This window comes from Peromyscus leucopus, chromosome 5 (assembly GCF_004664715.2).
Source record: "Peromyscus leucopus breed LL Stock chromosome 5, UCI_PerLeu_2.1, whole genome shotgun sequence".
Classification (NCBI taxonomy): Eukaryota; Metazoa; Chordata; class Mammalia; order Rodentia; family Cricetidae; genus Peromyscus; species Peromyscus leucopus.
The window spans coordinates 92154322-92174764 of record NC_051067.1 but is presented as its reverse complement, the minus strand read 5'-3'; the positions used below and the strand labels follow the sequence as shown (position 1 = coordinate 92174764).

Genomic DNA, 20443 nt, shown 5'->3' with positions numbered 1-20443 from the left:
ATGAGCCAGATTTGAAAATCTAGCTGTAGTGGTTTCATTGAGATATCCCCTACTCGGTCCCTGACTAATGGCACTGTTTGGGAGCTTTGGGGCAGTGTAAGTTTGTAGGAGGAAGTGTGTCACTGGAGGAGGAGCTTTGAGAGTGTGAAGATGAGCAGTCTATTTCTAGTTTGTTCTCTCTGTGTAACGAGTCTTTCTCTGTCCTACCAGCCAGCTCTCTAATAATGACACAGAGACTTCTTATTAATTATGAAAGCTTGGCCTTAGCTTAGGCTTGTTTCTAACCAGCTCTTATAACTTAAATGACCCATTTCTATTAATCTACGTGCTGTCACATGGCTTGTGGCTTTTACTTCTCCTCCTGTATGCCCTGCTTTCTCTGTGTCGAGTTGGTGACCCACCTTTCTTCCCAGAGCACTCTCTGTCTGGAAGTCCCACCTATACTTCCTACCTAGCTATTGGCCATTTAGCTTTTTATTAAACCAACCACAGTGACACGTCTTTACAGAGTGTAATCAAATATATTGCAAAATTTCTGCTTCGTGCTTGAGGTTCAAGATGTGAACATGCTGCTCCAGCTACCATGCCTGCCACTGGCTACCTCCACTGCACCGCCATGGACTCTTGCCCTCCAGAACCATAATCCCAAATAAATCCTTTCTTCTCTAAGTGAAGTAACTACTATACTGGCTTGTTATCATCACTGGTATTTGCTCTTAGCTTGGTCAAAATGAGTTTTGTTTATGGCCTTTTCCAAAACTTTAGTAACATTGTGAAAGTTTTCAGATAAAAGTGGTGTGCATTATATTGCAATAGATACCTATTCAACTGGCATCAGAACACTTACATTATAAAATAATTACTAATGTCCTTGTTGCTGTTGGAGATAGATTGAACAGAAATCATACCACTATTGATCCTGCTTCAAGGGAGTAACTGCATTTAAGTTATGATAATATCATGGCATAGGCATATCTTTTAGTATTCTAAGTCAAGTATATGCTGCATTATAATGTGTGCTTTCAAGTTCCAACCAGCCTTTGGACATTGTGGTTGAGCCACCTGTGGACTTGTGGTCCTTTGAATCAAGTCCTTACTGCCTTATTCACTTCTATTAAGAAACTGGAGGACCGAAACCTTTGAGAAGGACTGGAAAGCTCTCCTCTGTACAAGTCCTCCCACTTGAAGCAGCGCTGATCAGAACCCCGGGGACCAGCCTCATCAGTGACAGGTGGCATGGAAGCCATGACTGGTTGGCTGAAGTCACTACATTGGGACATCCAAAGAATTCAAAATGTCCCGAGGTGTCACCACATGGTTGAGGAGAAAACAGAGGGTTTTAATGGAGCTGATTATGAAACTGGACATTCAGGAAGACCGACCAGAAGCACACGAGGGCTGGGCACTTTTTTTCTTGTTAATGGTTGCAAGGCCGACCAGCTCGAGTGACAATATTATCGGCCTAGGAGAGACCCATGAGCGTTAACTCAAGCATTGCTTGAGAGAGGTGTAGGCCTGCCATTTTAAGTGAGGCAACTTATGTTCCTGACAGTTTGTGATGCTGTAGCTGATGTGGTAGAACTGGTTATTCGGGGTTTTGACGATCAGGAATTCAACCTCTAATCATAAAATTTTTAAATGTGGTTTACAAATTTCAGTCACTAATTTACTCAGAAACAGGCAGTCCCCAGAGCTCTAGAAAACCCCAAATTCATACAAAAAGACCATTTCTGATTTGTGAGCATCAGTTTCCCCATTTGTGGAAAATTGGAAATTATATCCACCAGTCTGAGGCACATTTAAAAATAACGTGTGAGGAAGAAAACCTTTGTTTTGATCAATGCCTCCCCTCCAGGAAAGGGGGTTCCTGTTTTTGTCACCCAAGCGTGCGTCTTAGGCCCCTTCCCCATGGTGGTCACAAAGCACCCTTCTGAATACTGAATCCCAGACAGTCTTGAAATAGGCAGTCTCAACCCCAGAAAACCTCAGATTCATACAAAAAGACCGTTTCTGATTGCTCCAAGATGGCTTTTCATAGTGAGCAGTAACCCCAAATCCTCCCAGACTGTGTTCCTCCTTACACATCTGGGTCTATCCTGAAAACCTAACAGCCCTCAAGACTCAGCAGCAAGGAGGATGTGTGACTCACAGGGAATAGAAACCGTAGCTCTGCCCTTTCCACCCCTTTGTCCTCGGGTTCACCTCCGTTCCCTCCTCCTCTCCCTGCCTTCAACTTCTACCCTCAACTTTGGACAAGGATATCTCACTTCTTATTTGAACCATCATGCCTCATTTACATCTAATTTAAATTAATTGTGTTATCTAGAGTGCCATCTACTTTACAGTTTTGTTGTTATTTTGTTTTGTTTTGTTTTGTTTTCTTTCTGGAACTCCCCGATTTTCTCAGTTTTCTGTATCCACTATTCCCTATTCACATGGTACAAAATGTATCCCCACTTTATGGACACGGAAAAAGGAAAAAGAGCTTTCGTGCACATCTCTGCAGAGTCACAAAGCAATACTTTGTGGGCAGAAGAATATTTAACAGAAGGCATAACACACACACACACACACACACACACACACACACCAGTGCTCCATTGAAGTTCCAAAATGAGGGTCACGGGTATTTAAGGAAGGTGTTTCTGGTGAAGGTGTTATAGGCATCGATGAGAAACTACGCTGACCTTTACAGGAGGTACAAAAGTCATCAGCTGCAAGGAAAAACAGATTGAAGCAGTGGGTGTCTGCTGTCTACATCTGTTCCGAAGCGAAAAGGGACAGGGCATTATTTTTAAATGACTTCTGTTGTGTATTTTTTAGTACTAAATAAATATATTTTGATGACAGAAATTCTCAAAAATACCAATAAGCAGAAATAAAGTGAAATAAAAAAAAGGAAAATAAAAAATGAAGCCATCTTCCACCATAGCCCTTCTCCCAGAGAGAGTGCTTTGTAGATGTTTTCTGATATTTTCATTCATTATAAAAACCTATGACATGAAGTATTCTTCAGCGATATCAATTTATGGCTGTGTGCTCTCCTCTCTTCCAAAGCTGTTTGATAGGTTTCTAAACAGCTCCACAGGACTCCTTGCCTCTGATTAGGTATCTTTGCTTACTCCCACCCCAGCACAGAAGGTAAGAACTCATACTGGCTATGATTTGACTGTATTTTGCTACCACTTATTTGCTGGTGACTCTCCGCTTTGTCTAGCTTCCTTTGGAAATATCACTCTTGTTTCTGATGTAGTTTTTGAGACCCTGTCATGCAATGTCTTCTATTTATAACCCTGACCCTCTCACACCCTCTTCCCACGGGCTGGGGTTATACAGGCATGTGCCAACACTCTTGGTTTTATTAGTGTTTGCTAATAGTAGTCTCAGTAACAAAGTCAGTATAAGAAGTGTTGACAGATTATATAAACAGTCAAGGCAGCATCATCCCTGCCTACACTATCCAATGAAACAACTTGTGGAAATGAACTGTTTGGGTTAATTTAAACTGTCATGGTAATATTGTTAGAGGGACTAATTCTTATATTTTGCAGGATAAGCTGAATTAAAGTATAAATATAATGACTGTAACTGCAATTGATTGTTAGTTATTGCAGAAATGCTATTACTGTGCCAACTGATAACACTTCCTATGTTTATTTTACACTGACTCTGTAATACACTGAATGTGAACTAATTCACTCTGTGCCTGTTTCACAGAATGGTAAACTAAGGCAGAGGGGGGGCAGTAATTAGTCTACCCAAACAAGGAAGAAAATGGAAATAAGAGCAGGCTGTCTGCTTGGAACCTTTACTCACGTTTAATTGCTGCAGTTGAAATGCCTAGGTGAGCTGGTCTAGTCAAGACAAGTGATGTCACTCTGATGCTGCCAAAGCTGCTTCTGCTGTTGGAGAGCGGCAATGTTTCTGCAGGCGATTAACATATAAAACACAGTTTTTTTTTCAGTGTGGAACGGCAAACTGCTCTCCCAGAAACGCACTGCCTCGTGTTTTAAGGAATGAAATGGTTTAAGGCTAATTTAGAGTTTGGGATTTGAGAAGAGACATGACTGATAAGATGTAAAATCCAGAACAACTCAGCGAGGTTCTCCTCGTCCAGAACGAGGCAGACGACAGGGGAGGGGTGGGGTGGTGCCCCTTCAAACTCCGAGAAGCAGGTTTACACCCCGCTGTGTTCATCTGAAATGTGTAGCTAGTGCATGTCTCTCATGGTACCTAAATGCTCGCCAAGAGTGAGGCAATTGCGTCTCTGGAGAGCAATGAAGATAAATGGTGGTGAGCACAGGCTCTGAGAGTCTTCACAGTTCTGTTCCCTCTGAGCACACAACGGTGAGCTGAGACTCCACACCCCCTTCTGTAAAATGGAACCATGTGACTTCCACACCATCAGACTGTTTGTGGGTTAAATGGAGAATGCATGCTGTTCTAGAGACACTAGCCCATGTAATGAGGCTAGTAACCACTGATGGGCCTTCGTGCTGTCTCTGAACTTGCAGAAAGGCAGTCATTTCCACCGCTGAGTCCACCCCTCTTGGAGATGTTGAACCAGAATTAAGTACTGAATCTGAGGCCCCATTAGAGGTAGATCCTGTTCCAGTTCGGATCCTTTGAACTGCATTCCGCGCTTCTCTCCCACCCCGTATGAGCAAGGCCGACACATGTAGTATCCCTGCTTCTCTCCCACCCTTTATGAGCAGTGCCGACAAACATGTAAATTTTTGAAAACAAGTTTCTGGCCTGTGCTCTATTTATATTTATGAATGGCTTCTGTTCCTCAGGTGAGCTTCTGGAAGCTGCCCAGCATTATGAAGCATTCCATGAACTGACACAGGGACGGATATGGAAGGATGAGACGGGTCAACTTCTCAACTTGCTGGCCTGTGAAAGTCTCGTGAGGACCTACAGATTGCTGTCAGACAGAATGCTGGAAAACAAAGAATACAAACAGGCCATCAAAATTCTAATAAAAGCTTCTGAAATAGCCAAAGAAGGTGGGTGGAAGAGAGTGCTCTCACACTGTTCTCTTTAATGGACAGACACTGGTTCTCCCAAGAGAGGAGTAAAAATTGTCAAGTGTTAGGGTAATTATTTCCTATGAAATGCAAAGACAAATGCCATCAATCTGCTTTCAGATTTCACTGTAAGGCAGAGCTAGGGCTTTAGTGCTGACAATGAGAAATCCATTAGTTTCTTGAAAGCTTTATTTCCAAAATTACAATCCACTGGGGGTACTGCTGTAAAACAAGGAACCCACAAAGAGGAGGTAAGGTCATGTGTGTGTGTGTGTGTGTGTGTGTGTGTGTGTGTGTGTGTGTGGTGTGGGTTTTTTTTTACAATCTGAGAAGTCCTTTATAAATTCCCTATAGTCAGATGCTTGGGAAATCGTGGCCAATGTTTAGTTAGAAGTAACAAGGAAACGACACTGCGATTTGCCTTAGACCTTTGCCCCTCAAAGCTCGGCCTCAGGACTAGCATTATCAACATCAGCAGGAGCATGCTGTGAAAGTCACACTCTGACTGGCACCCCAGACTGGCAGCATCAGAGTCTGCAGGCTGGCAGGATGCCCACGTGATTCTCATTCACACTCTCAGCAGTGAAAATGCTTTCGGGAAAGCTGCTCATACCCTTACTATCTTACAGCATCTTTGTCTGTATAAAACATAAGGAAAATGGAGCATATTCTTATAAACTTTCAATTTATAAAATGCAAAGAAAAAATACCTTTTTTTTTACTATATTACCACAGTTATTTTCTAAAAGAGAAGTTTTTCCATCAAGGGGAAAAAGGAAGCTACAGTCTTGAACTAAAATTTATTGATTCATGGACACATTTAATGAATTCATTTGTTTAGAAGCTGATGGCTTAATTGGGGTAAATGGGACTGGTCTTAGAGTATGATTTTAATTTATTATAGAGGAAAAGTAAATTTTGAGCTCATTTTTTTCTATTATTATTTTAAATAACTTTAGTTGAAATACATTACTGAAAGGTAAATTCCATCTAATTAACTGCTTCTGCATAAATGATGGTCCATGTCTTCTTTGGGGGAATAAAGGGTACACAAATCCTTAGCATTTGGATCAGTGTCAACAGCAAATTTTGGTCACACAGTAAGTGATACCAGAATCACAATGATGGGTGTGTCCACTAGGAGAAGACTTTACACTTTAATCAATGATGGGTGTGTCCACTAGGAGAAGACTTTACACTTTGAGTTTGCATTTTCTGTGTGGTAACATAGTTTATAGAAAAAGGAATGAATAGTCAGGAGCACATGCCCCCCACACTGGCTTTAGAGAGTATTTAAGAGACACTAACATCCTCTGGAACAGAATCCTTCTCCAGGGCACTATGGTGGGACATTCAAGTTGAGCACCAGCCTGACAGCATTGGAGAAGCATGGCACTTGAAGGTACATCCAACTTGCAGCATGCAGCATGGCTTCCTTCCTTCATACATCCACCAAGTGGCACTTCACTGTATGGTTTTCTCACCCTTTCTTTACCTGCTCATAATCTGATGGACACATGAGCTGTTTTGTCCACAGTAGAACTTTCATACATTTTGAATTCTCTTTGGTGCACACCTAGGAGAAGGATTGTTGTGTTATGTGATAACTCCATGCTCACTTTCTGGGGAGCTCTAGCTTGCAAAGTGATCTCACTGACCATTTTCACTACCTTTGCACATTTCAGGTGTGTTATTTGTCTATTACTGAGTTGTTAAAATTCCTTATATATTCATAATGTGAGCCTTTCATGAGGTATCTGATTTGAACATTTTCCCCCTTTCAACTTCTGGTGGTATTCAGCAAAGCACAAGTTTTTAATCTTGGTCTCATCCAACATGTAGTGTGTGTGTGTGTGTGTGTGTGTGTGTGTGTGTGTGTGTGTGTGCGCACGCGCTCACGCTAGTCCAAGGTCCCAGTGATTTACTGCAGTTGATCTAAGAGCTTTAATGTTTTGAACCTTTTTAGATCCACGGTCTATTTGTTTGTGTGTCATGAAGAGGGTCTAACCTCACATTTTGAAGCTTTCAACACACATGCCTGCTCACACAAGCACACATGCCTGCTCACACAAGCACACATGCCTGCTCACACAAGCACACATGCCTGCTCACACAAACACACATGCCTGCTCACACAAACACACATGCCTGCTCACACAAACACACATGCCTGCTCACACAAGCACACATGCCTGCTCACACAAACACACATGCCTGCTCACACACAACAGCACACATGCCTGCTCACACAAGCACACATGCCTGCTCACACAACACACATGCTCACACATGCTACTCACACAAGCACATATGCCTGCTCACACAAGCATACATGCCTACTCACACAAACACACATGCCTGCTCACACACACACAAACACACAACATGCCTACTCACAAACACACATGCCTGCTCACACAAGCACACATGCCTGCTCACACAAGCACACATGCCTGCTCACACAAGCACACATGCCTGCTCACACAAGCACACATGCCTGCTCACACAAACACACATGCCTGCTCACACAAACACACATGCTGCTCACACAAGCACACATGCCTGCTCACACAAGCACACATGCCTGCTCACACAAGCACACATGCCTGCTCACACAAACACACATGCCTGCTCACACAAACACACATGCCTGCTCACACAAGCACACATGCCTGCTCACACAAACACACATGCCTGCTCACACAAACACACATGCCTGCTCACACAAACACACATGCTTACTCACACAAGCACATATGCCTGCTCACACAAGCATACATGCCTACTCACACAAACACACATGCCTGCTCACACAAACACACATGCCTGCTCACACAAGCATACATGCCTACTCACACAAACACACATGCCTGCTCACACAAACACACATGCTTACTCACACAAGCACATATGCCTGCTCACACAAGCACACATGCCTGCTCACACAAACACACATGCCTGCTCACACAAACACACATGCCTGCTCACACAAACACACATGCCTGCTCACACAAACACACATGCCTGCTCACACAAACACACATGTCTGCTCACACAAGCACATATGCCTGCTCACACAAACACACATGCCTGCTCACACAAACACACATGCCTGCTCACACAAACACACATGTCTGCTCACACAAACACACATGTCTGCTCTCATAAATAGACCATGCATCTGAGCACAGCTTTCTTCTCCCATCTGATCCGATGGCTTTGCTTTACTAGTGTCCCTGACTAGAACCTGGAAGTGGTGACAGAGACAGTCTTGCCTTCTTTCTGCTCTTAGGGCCAAAGTTTTCAGCCCCTCACGACTAAACATGATGTTGGCTATGAGGGTTTTGTAGATGTCCATTCACACATTAAGGAAATTTCCTGCTATTCCAGGGTTGCTGGGGGCTTTAGGGGGAAAAGGGACTGGATTTTGCTGAGAGATTTTTTTTTTTTTATAATTTAGGATGACCATGCATTTCTTGTTGTTTTATTAATGTGATAGAACTGGTTTGTATAGTTTGAACCAACCTTAGGCTCCCAGACTAAATCCCACTTGATCACGATGTGCAATCTTTCTTGTGTCACTAGGTTGGCTTTGCTAGGTTTGTGTGGGTGAGTGTACACGTATGTGTGTGTGTACACGTGTGTGTGTGTACACGTGTGTGTGTGTGTGTACACGTGTGTGTGTACACGTGTGTGTGTGTACACGTGTGTGATCATATGTGTGTGTGTGTGTGTGTGTGTGTGTGTGTGTGTGTGTGTGTGTGTGACTTTATCTGGCTTTCCGTTTGCTGCATTTTCACTTTCATCCATCTCACAGTTTTCATATTTTATAGCTCACCTTGTGGTTTCTTTCTTTTTAACATTTTTATTTTATAATTAACTTGATTTCACATATCAGCCATGGATTCCCCTGTCCTCTCTCCTCCCACTACCCAGCCTTCCCCCCAGTCCATGCCCCATTCCCATCTCCTCCAAGGCAAGGTCTCCCCTGGGGAGTCAGCCCAGCCTGGTAGATTCAGTTGAGGCAGGTCCAGTCTCCTCCCTTCACCCAGGCTGAGCAAAGTGTCTCACCATAGGCCCCAGGCTCCAAAAAGCCAGCCCATGCACCAAGGACAGGTCCTGACTCCACTGCCTGGGGGCCTCCCAAACAGTTCAAGCTAATCAACTGTCTTGCTTATCCAGAGGGTCCCCGGTCCAGTTCCCTGGGGCTCCTCAGCCACTGGTTCATAGTTCATGTGTTTCCACTAGTTTGGCTATTTGTCCCTGTGCTTTTTCCAATATCTCTTGTTCATACTGTTGTGCCCAGATCATGACCCCCAGAGAGATCACCAAAGACGAGCATGCCGGAATGCAAAAGCAAGGTTTAATTCTGGATATCCAAAAGCAATACAAGCCTAGGCAGGGACTTCGTCCAAAACATCCAACGCAGTGGAGGCTGGAGGAAGTGCCCACCTGTCTGCAAGCTCAGTTTTTAAAGGGAAAAGTCACAAGGTTACATCATTTAGGGGTGCTAGTACAGATACAATTCTGATTGGCTCGCTTCTAGGGACTTCTAGAAATTACTTCTAAGGGAGTGGTTGCCCGCCACCATTTCTCATTGGCTGCCCTCAGGTGGGGGCATTTCTGTGGTCAGTTACCCTGGAAACCAGGGAGAGGACATTCCATAGTCTGGCAGGTATTACCTCGTGAGTATCTTGTGACTCTGTACTTTTACACTTCCTGGTTTCTGGAATCTGAACTGACTGGTTTCAGTAACTAATGGCCTATTCCTAAAAGGAGAAATCTTAGGCCTTAGTTTTAGGGTGAAAGCATTTTGGTCTTATTTCTAAGATGGCTCATTTTGGTCTCACAATACAATCCCTGATCTCTCTCGCCGATTGGACTCCTGGAGCTCCACATGGGGCTCGGCCGTGGATCTCTGCATCCACTTCCATCAGACACTGGATAAGAGTTCTATCATGACAGCCAGGGTGTTTGGCTCAGGCACTCTCTCGACCATTGCCAGTAGTCTACAGTGGAGGTATCTTTGTGGATTCCCAGCTGGGTCAGGAGTAGAGTGGGAGAATGGGGAGGGAGATACCATGATGAATGAAGACCCCAGGGGAATAGGAAGAAGCAGAGTGCTAGAGAGGTTTCTTTCTTTTTACCCAGTGATTACTTAGCAGGGTGGTTTGTTTTCATACAGCTGTGAGGTCTCCAGACTGTTTCTACTCCATGCTGCTAATTCCACTTGACTGTAGATGCCGTCTTCTCCTGAGCTCTTCCCTCACAAGTCCAGTGAGAGTCGAAACCTGCTTCACCCTCTCACCTCAGGGCTCCCTTTCCCTTGCTGTGCTCCCCCAGGACACTAATCACCGAGTGTCTCACCAAACAGGCCTACTTTCTGTCTCCATCCCTACCCTACAAACTAAAAGTTACGACCCATGTATCACTCCATTTTAATCATGCCAAAGTTGCAGCTATAACTTGTTTTGGTTGTTACTGGTGTTTCCCTGTCATTCCCTGCTGTCATATTGTCACAACTCAGTAAACAGGAAAGGTTGCCACACCTACGCCTAGCTGATGGCCAGGGACAGGTGCAGGTACCCGAGTATACCACAGGAGCATCCCACTGCCGAATCATGCTCTCAGCCCACTAGTTTTTAAGCTGATATTTGTGCTCCCTGAGTGTTTCAAGTAGCTGCTCCAAAATTGGCATCTTGTGTAGATTTCCCTTTCTTGCCTCCTCTTTGGTGAATCCACACCCACCCCACCACAATTAGATACAAACAACTGTGATGTATCACACTGGGTAGTTGATAGCTTTGTAGTATAATTGTACCATTTAAATTTTATTGTGACATTTCCATACACACCCATCATTTTAGTTTGTCTCCCTGTTCTGTCTTCCTCCTTGCCCCTCACAGACCCCCATTCCTGCCCCTCACAGACCCCCACCCCTGCCCCTCACAGACCCCTGTCCCTGCCCCTCACAGACCCCATTCCTGCCCCTCACAGACCCCCACCCCTGCCCCTCACAGACCCTGTCCCTGCCCCTCACAGACCCCCATCCCTGCCCCTCACAGACCCCCATCCTTGCCCCAAATATCTCCCCTTTGTTTTCATATCATGTATATATGTATGTTGTGTGTTGCTAAATCTAGATTCCAGATATGAGGAAGATATGTAATCTTTTGTCTTTGCCCACACCAGGAATTTCTTTCAGCAAATACAAACCACACACAATCAACTTCTACGCATCCAGGGGCTCACTTTCCACAACTGCCACCCTCTCCTACTTCATCTTTCCTTCCCAGGACTCACGCCTGCCCCATCACCTGGAAACCTATGAGGACCCTGCTGGGCTAAGTTAAAATTTTACCACCAGGCTGGATCACAGACCATCAGGTCTGCTGAAGTGTGAGATCTTGTAGCATAGTTTTCTGTAGCCCGCGAAATAGCTAGGCAACAAAAACAGGTGCTGTCCGAGGCATCTGCTGTCTGTCCTGGCATCTTCTGTCCTCACCAGCGGTAACCTGGTGAGTGGAGAGACAGAACACAGCAAGGAGGACACACACTCCTGAAGTCCTTTGTGATTAGAATCCAGAATCAGACACCAAAGAGACTGTGTAGAGACCTAAGCCAACAGGGATTTGTCAGCAGCTGCATTTCCAGGATTTGGATGACAGTGACATCTAAAAGCAGAAAAAGAATAGTGTTATTTTAAAGAAAACTTTTAATGGTTGTTTCTAACATATAAAGTTTACAGATTATGTTTCCATAGTAATGTAAATAAGCTATGGATTCACCAGGAGTACACCATACCTCTTACTGAACCATACATTACACCTTTACACTTTTGCCTTTGGAAAGAACCGGGTCATTGTTGAAATAAATACATCAGAGAAATTAGGAAGGAGAAAGCATAATTAGCAGAGGAAAGCATTTTTCCATTTCAGTGTGTGCATAGACTTCTGTACCAAGAAGCAGAACTTTTCTGGTCATTCTCACATAAGCTTGAACCAGCAATTCTGAATTGAACATTGTCAGACCAACATTCTTGACTGATTAATCACGTGTCCTGTTGGAAACAGATGATTGGCAGGCGTGTGCAGCCAGGTACGCTGTTAGGTGTTGCTGGTTGTTTCATGTAAGCTGTCACAGACATGTTGGACAACTGTAGGTCTACACATTCCTTATACTTATATCACTAAAGTATCTTAACCTATCATTTGAGATCCAAATAGGTCTTACTTAATCTCTCTCTCTCTCTCTCTCTCTCTCTCTCTCTCTCTCTCTCTCTCTCTCTCTCTCACACACACACACACACACACACACACACACACACACACACTGCTTGTTTTTTAATGCAGGTTAATTTCAAGGATCATTGGTATGTGTGGAAGTTTTTAAAAGAGTGACTGTCTACTGTCTTGACTGATGAGGATTTTTTTTCTGTGTGGTGTCTGTCCACCAACACCATGGTGACTTCTCTACATCCTCACTTCAGGAAATGACAGAAGCATGGAAGGAGAAGCTGCCCTCTACCTGGGCTCAGCCCACTTGGCTGCTGGAGAATATGAAACTGCACTCACAGTAAGTCGAAGTGAACATCATCATTTTATAATATCTGACGTTATCATAAGGTCAGAAGAGGTAGGTTAGGTCTGACATCAGCACACCTATTTATGGAGATCCAAACTGAATACCTGTCTCCTAGAAGCATGAAAAAGTGGGCTCTATTGGTCATCTAAGGTGAGTTATAGTCGGCCACTATGAAGCACTTTAAGAGATAGGGAAGTTACATACACTGAGTAATGTGACCCTCTACTCCCATTCCCCCAGAACAAGGGACAATAGTTTCCAATGAAGGAAGACTAAACGCAGAAAGCACAGTGATTTTAGAATGTGATTTTAGAATGTGAGGATGTGTCTGTTCAACAACAGTGCGATTTGCATAGATGTGGGTCTGGAGGCAGGGGGCGGGGCAGTGAGAGGCTGATAGTCCCAATCTTCGACATGTCTTACTGCATGACAGAATTAGTGCTTGTATAGTTTGTAACAGGGCCTGCTCTGTTTGATGGGACACAAACAAGTACAAACATCAGAGCCGGGTTTTCTTTATTAGAATTGAAATCAGTTTTCTTTCCTTGTGCTATCTGTACTGTTTATTGAATGCGGCCTCCTAACCATCTACACCCCATGTACTTACCTTAGTTTTCATAGTGCAGGTTTGATGCTGAGCTGTGGGATCTCTTGGCTCCTTTAGATATTTGTGTTAAGTAGGAGTCCTGTATTTGGGTCACGTGTTATTTTCTAGTTCCCTTGAAACTGGTCCTCACAGAAAACATAGCTTTTCCTAAAAGACTCTGCCGTTTAAATTTTGTGGTCAGTGCTATGTGTTCAGCAAAGCTCTGTTCTGGTGCTTGGAGAGTGTACACATGACCAAGATGCATGCTTTCCTGCAGGAGCTAATTTAATGGAAGTGACCAGCTGAGAAACAGGACCATAATTCAGAGCATAAGCTCAGAGCTTCTGAGTGAAGAGAGACGAGGGGGTAGAGTCCAGCACTGAAAACCAGGAGGGCTGCACAGGAGAACAGTGGGGCGGTGGGGGTTCCAGATGCAGAAAACACAAAGGTGATGATGGAGTGGTGCACATAAACACATCACACACACACACACACACACACACACACACACACACACACACACATTGTTTGGGGAGTAATGAATTGTCTGAGGAAGACAAAATGTATTAAGAGATGAAGCTAAAAAACTGTAAAGCATGGTGGTATGTGCCAGCCTCAGGAAACTCAAGTAGGAGGACTATTTGAGTTGGGGCCAGCCTAAGTTACATAGCAAGACTGTCTCAAAGAAGAAAAAAGGGGGGGGGAGACAAAGACTAAACTAAAAATTAAATTAGGTGAAAACCAGCTCCTGGATTCTCATCCCCGCTTCCCTCTCTTTCCCTCCCCCCACCCCCTTGCTCTGTAGCAAGGTAGCATCAAGTCACACAGTAGCACTTAGAACAGAAAGCTCCCTTCCATCCCCACACTTAGCTCCACGTTCTTTTTCTCAAAGGCAAACACAGTTGCAAGTTTGTGACTTACCTTTCTAAGACATTCAGTACGTGCAGCACATATAAATGCATGTAAGTATGCATCCTTTTGTTATGTGTGAAATGCTTGCTTTTCACACACACAGCTCTGTGTCCTGAATGAACTTTTCCACACAGGTTCAGGCATGCTCCACATTCGTCTTCATGGTTACAGGTTAACCAAGGGATGGTTAACAGATAAATGTGTGTATTTAGTTTGTAAAACATGCCACATGCTACTTTGAAATGGGTATAGACTGGAAAGTGATTGTCACAGTCAAGCTCATTAGCCTATTCTTCATAACTTGCCTTATTTTTCTGAGAATACTCAAAATCTACTCTCTCAGAAAATCTCATATGTAATTATACATTTGCTTCATTTTAAAAGGCCTGCATGGATACATATGGCTGGACATTAAGATTATTTTCAATATATTTTTATTATAAATTCCATGTGTTATGGCTTGAATATGAAATAACCCCTTAAAAGACCCCTATGTTCTGGTCCCCAGTACAATGTTTGGAGATGAGGCTTTAGTAGGTGAAGGGACCATGAATACACTTCCCTCACTGACAGACTAAATCTAATTATGGATTTGATGATCTGGTGGCATACTTGGGAGGTAGCAGGAACTTTACAGACAGGAACTTTGAAGAAATCAAGTCTTGGTGACTCACCATGCTGGATAGTTTCATGTCAACTTGACACAAGCTAAAGTCACCTCAGGGAGGGAACCTCAATTGAGAAATCTCTTCGTGAGACCTGGCTGTAGACAAGCATGGATGGCATTTTCTTAATTAGTGATTGATGCGGGTGGGCCCAGCCCATTGTGTGTGTGGGGGGGGGTGCAATCCCTAGGCTGGTGGTCCTGGGTTCTATAAGAAAGCAGGCTGAGCAAGCCATGTGAAGCAAGCCAGTAAGCAGAGTCTGCATCAGCTCCTGCCTCCTGGTTCCTGCCCTGCTTGAGTTCCTGTCCTGACTTCCTTCAATGATGGACTGCAATGTGGAAATGTAAGCCAAATAAACCCTTTCCTCCCCAACTAGCTTTTGGCATGGTGTTTCACCATAGCAACAGCAACCCTAACTGAGACACTCACCCTTGTAATGCTAATACTTGAATTCTAAGGCTGGAGCATTGCCATAAGTTCCAGACCAGCCTGGATTACGAAGCAAGACCTTGTTTCAAATCAACAACAAAGAAAAAAAGAAAACCTTAACAACAACAAAAAAGAAAGAAAAAGAAAAAGAAAAATAGAGAGCAATCAGATGGCTGAGCTGGGAAAGGCGCTTGCTGCCAAGCTTGAAGACCCAAGCTGGATCCCTAGAACTCTTAGGGTAGGAAATCACTGACTTCCGCAAGCTGTTCTTTGAACTTCATATGTGTGCTATGGTACATGTACGCACACATATGGACACACAATAAATAAATGTGTAAAAAACATAGAGCAAAGAAGTAGGTGTCTCAGGGTGTGGGAGTGCGTTCTTGGGGCCCATTTCCTGTCCAGGGCTCCGTCTGTCCTTGTCCTGTCTCTGTGCTATGCTGATGCGGGTGCGGTGTGGGTTTGGTGCGTGTGTCGTGTGGGTGCTTTGCTGTGCGGTGTGTGTGAGGTCGTGCGGGGGTGCGGGGAGGGGGGTGAGGTGCGGTGAGGTGCAGTGTGAGGTGCAGTGAGTCCCTTTGCTCGCCACACTCCCCCTGCCATGACGCTCTGCCTTTCTGTACAATAGCAGCAATGGGGCAGAGTGGCATAGACTGAGATCTCCGAACCCATGAGCCAGAGGACGCCATCTCCCCACTTTTGTTTTCCTCAGGCACTTTCTCACAGCCATGAAAAAAGCTAATTCATACAGTGTGCAACAAACAGCCTTGTCAGATGTGACTAATTTAACTACAGAGTTACCGCATGAAGTAGGGAATTCTGGTGTATCCTATGCTGTCCATGATATAAGATAGTCCAGTAAAGAGTGGATCACAGAAATTATCTTTGATATCCAAGTGGAAAATTCTGGAAACCATTACTCTTTTAAGAAAGTGTGTTTTTTTTTTTCTAGAAGTAAATATGAATCTCATGTTCTCAGCTTATTAGCTGGAAAACCTCAGGCCAGTCCCTTGAGCTCTCCACATGTCAATTGCTTCACGTACCCTGTGGGGGTATAAGTAGGCTTACTCCACTGAGTGTAATAGGTTAGGTGGTGCTGCCAGCCACTTCCTAATCCCTGGAACCAGTGAATTCAGGTGTGATTAGTTTAAGGACCTTGAGATGAGATGATTGTCCTGGATTGACTGAGGTGGGCTCAAGGTCAAACAATGTTCTAAGAAAAAGGCAGAAGAGGATGTGAAATAGACAAGAACAAAAGACAGTACAGAGAGAAAAAGACCATGTGAGGATGAAGGCTGAGTTGGTAGCAATGTAAACCCAAGTCAAGAAATACCTGGGACCATCAGAGGGGTAAGAGGCAGGCAAGCATCCCCTCCCATCAGAGGGGTAAGAGGCAGACAAGCATCCCCTCCCAGAGCCATGAGTAGAGTCATGATGCTGCACGACACCTGATTTCAGACTTCTGCCCTTCAAAGCTTCAAAAGGACACCCTTCATCATGTCAGCTCCATGGAACTACTCCTAAGGGAATGAAAAGATTTTCTCTACATAAAGTTCTGAGTGAGTATCCACTTGGTCTGCTAGGAAGTCTGCAACAGACAATACCTTCTATATTTACTGGATACACAAGAAACACAATGACTGGATACAATTAAATATGCAAGGTGATTTCCTAATTGATTGGAGATGGAAATAGTCACCTAATCGCAAAGCAAATAATCAATATTTTTTAAAAAGGTTCTTTGATTCTTGTTTTAAATTCTTAGTGTCCTAGCTTCATTGCTGACGTGTTATAAAATATCCTGAGAGAAAGTGACATGCAGGAGAATGGGCTTGTTTGCCTTGCAGTCCCAGGTTCCGGTTCATCATCGAGGGAAGTCCAGACAGGAGCTCCAAGAGTCGCATGCACAGGCAAGGGCAGAGAGAATGAAAACCTGGGTCATTTCTGCTTGCTTTCATAGTACTCCAGCTTTTTTTCTCTTACACAGTCCTGCCCAGCCCGCGAAATGGTGCTGCCCTAGCCTGGGTCATCCCATATCCAAGGATGATCAAGACAATCCCCATAGATGTACCCACAAGCTAATCCGATCTGGATATTTCCTCTTTAAGACTCTCTCCTCAAGTGAGTCTAGGTTGAGTCAAGTTGACAGAGCTAACCAGCACAGTCAGCTACCCAACAGCGGGTTAGATAACGTCATATATGTGCATCACTGTAAAGCAGCAGGTTAGATGACGTCATACACATGCATCACTGTACAGCAGCGGGTTAGATGATGTCATACACGTGCATCACTGCACAACAGCGGGTTAGATGATGTCATACACGGGCGTCACTGTACAGCAGCGGGTTAGATGATGTCATACACGGGCGTCACTGTACAGCAGCGGGTTAGATGATGTCATACACGGGCGTCACTGTACAGCAGCGGGTTAGATGACGTCATACACGGTGTCACTGTACAGCAGCGGGTTAGATGACGTCATACACGGGCGTCACTGTACAGCAGCGGTAGATGATTATACATGGGTCACTGTACAGCAGCGGGTTAGATGACGTCATACACGGGCGTCACTGTACAGCAGTGGGTTAGATGACGTCATACACGGGCGTCACTGTACAGCAGCGGGTTAGATGACGTCATACACGGGCGTCACTGTACAGCAGCGGGTTAGATGACGTCATACACGGGCGTCACTGTACAGCAGCGGGTTAGATGACGTCATACACGGGTGTCACTGTACCTTGCTCACATTTCTTTCTTATTCCTACTCTCTCCCTTCCTCTGAAATTGTTCCCTAACTCTTTCATGCCATTCATAGACAGATGATGGATAATAGATGATAATGATGGGTAGGTGACAGATGACTGATAGCTGGACTCCATTTATGTGAGGAAAACAGGCAGCACTCGCCCCTGTCCTCTCTTTGAAGTCCTTTTCTAATCGTCCGCTGACAGTGTCATCAATAACGTCTCAGTGTTATCTTCATGCTTTAAAGCAATGCCAGTGCTCAGTCCTGTGTGGCTGTGGGGAGGAGAGAGACGCCCCACAGCAGTCATGGAGCCCCTAGAGGTGTCTGTTGTTGTTGCTTCTAGAGCTATAGCTTTTTATCCAGTCACTTGCGTTTTAAGTATATAAACCAAGGTATCATCAAATTTTCAGTATTTTTCCTCTGGACTCGACCTCTCACACAGTTCTCCCTTCCAATAATGCTAGTTATCCATTTAATGATTCTGCCATGTCTTTTAAAAGAAACATTCCTACTCAATAGTTCTATTGACCAGAAAGAGGAATTTTAAATTTATGTTAATGTGCCTCTATTTAAAAACATTTCTTAATAAATTGTCAACATATTTAACAAAAGAATTTGTTGGCAAGAATAAGAATACAAGTGTAGTGATGAAGCGTTACTGGTGTGTGGTTTCGATGTGTCCCTACAACTCATCTGTCAGTGATCCTACCCCAGAGTCGCATGCTGATAGGATTTGACGGTGAGGCTGTGGGAGGTAGTTAGACTTAGATGGTCACGAGGGTGGGGTCCCCAGGATAGCAAGAGTGCCAGTATAAGAGGGGGAACCCCAGGTAGCATGTTTGTTCTGTCTTACTGTATAAGGCTTTCCACCTTTACAGTTCAGTGAGAAGTCCTGATCATACCGCAACCTTAAAGAAAGAAAGTGTCTCCTCGGCCTTTTCTCTGGCTGTGCGGTTCCCTCCTTCCTAATACCTCATTCTCCTTAACGGTTCCCAGAAACCAACTTTATTCAGTTGTTCATCCTGTGAAAAATCTGGTTTCCATTATTCACCAAAAATATAGTTTAATCATAACTTTTACAAGGGGCTAGAGAGACAGCTCTGTGGTTGGGAATGTTTGTGGTTCTTCTAGGGGACCTGAGTTTGGTTCCCAGCGCCCCACTGGGTGGCCCACAACCACCCTGTAACTCCAACTCCAGAGGACCGGACGTCTTCTTCTGGCCTATACTCATGTGCACAAATACATACACACATACACAAATCACAAATACAATGAAATAAAGTCATTTTTTTTAAAAAAAAAAATATGTACAAGGAAAGCAAAATTCATCAGATTGCTATTTCTTTTTTTTTTTTTTTTTTTTTTTTTTTTTTTGTTTTTTGAGACAGGGTTTCTCTGTGTAGCTTTGCGCCTTTCCTGGAACTCACTTGGTAGCCCAGGCTGGCCTCGAACTCACAGAGATCCACCTGCCTCTGCCTCCCGAGTGCTGGGATTAAAGGCGTGTGCCACCACTGCCCGGAAGATTGCTATTTCTTTTGCTTTTATACAACAGGATTCATCACACATACTATTATTTAGTTATTCCATGTGCCCAATGTAGCCACTTCATTGTTTAATACATTAGCATCTTTATGATGTTGTAGAAATCGTCCAACAAAGCTTTGAACTTGCATGCATGGCTGACCTACATCTCTGTCATTACCCAGCAGCATCACATAGAAAGAATGCAAGTAAAGACTATATGTCAGAAAGACACACTGACATTAATATCCTGGCAACCTACAACTTGCTTGGTATATATCCATTAACAATGGATGACATTAGTCGTATTTATAAAGCGTTCTTAAGGTTTCATTAAGTAACTGTAGTGAAATTTTATTTATCCTTTCAACCTAACAGATGCAAGATATCTATAAAAGCCATTCCTCACAAAGAATGGTGTATTCTTTCCATAGCCCTTCACTGACAGGAAATTGGGAGGTGAGGAAATAACTCTTAATAATTGTTCCTGCTTAGTTTCTTTCCATGTAGAGTTCCCTTTGAAGTACAGAGCAGTGAGCTCTTTCTAATCTAGCTGGCATGCATACCCTGGCAGATTCTGGAGCAACACACATAGAGCAAAGTTCCTACTGAGACACTTTGTGCCTTTGTCTGTCATAGAAACTCCTTTCTTTTAAAAAGTACCGTGTGTGTGTATGTGTGTGTATGTATGTGTGTGTATGTGTGTATGTATGTGTGTGTATGTGTGTGTATGTGTGTGTATGTATGTGTGTGTGTATGTGTGTGTGTGTGTATGTGTGTGTGTGTGTATGTGTGTGTGTGTGTGTGTGTGTGTGTGTGTGTGTGTACATTGCATGAGTGTGGAAGTCAAAGAAAAACTTGAAGGAGTGAGTTCTCTTCTTCCACTATGTGGGTGCCAGGGATGACTTCAAATGGCCGGCCTTGGTGGCAAGTATCCTTACACACTGGGCTATCACGCCATCCCTA

General features: G+C 44.0%; 1 protein-coding gene across 1 annotated transcript in view; it reads left to right on the top strand.

The window, feature by feature from the left end:
* Ttc29 (tetratricopeptide repeat domain 29) overlaps positions 1-20443 on the top strand; it is a 200009-nt gene that overhangs the window by 71585 nt on the left and 107981 nt on the right. Inside the window, exons 7-8 of the mRNA XM_028892914.2 lie at positions 4797-5009; positions 12520-12605. Coding sequence (XP_028748747.1) covers positions 4797-5009; positions 12520-12605 — 299 coding nt within the window. The remainder of the gene's footprint in view (positions 1-4796; positions 5010-12519; positions 12606-20443) is intronic.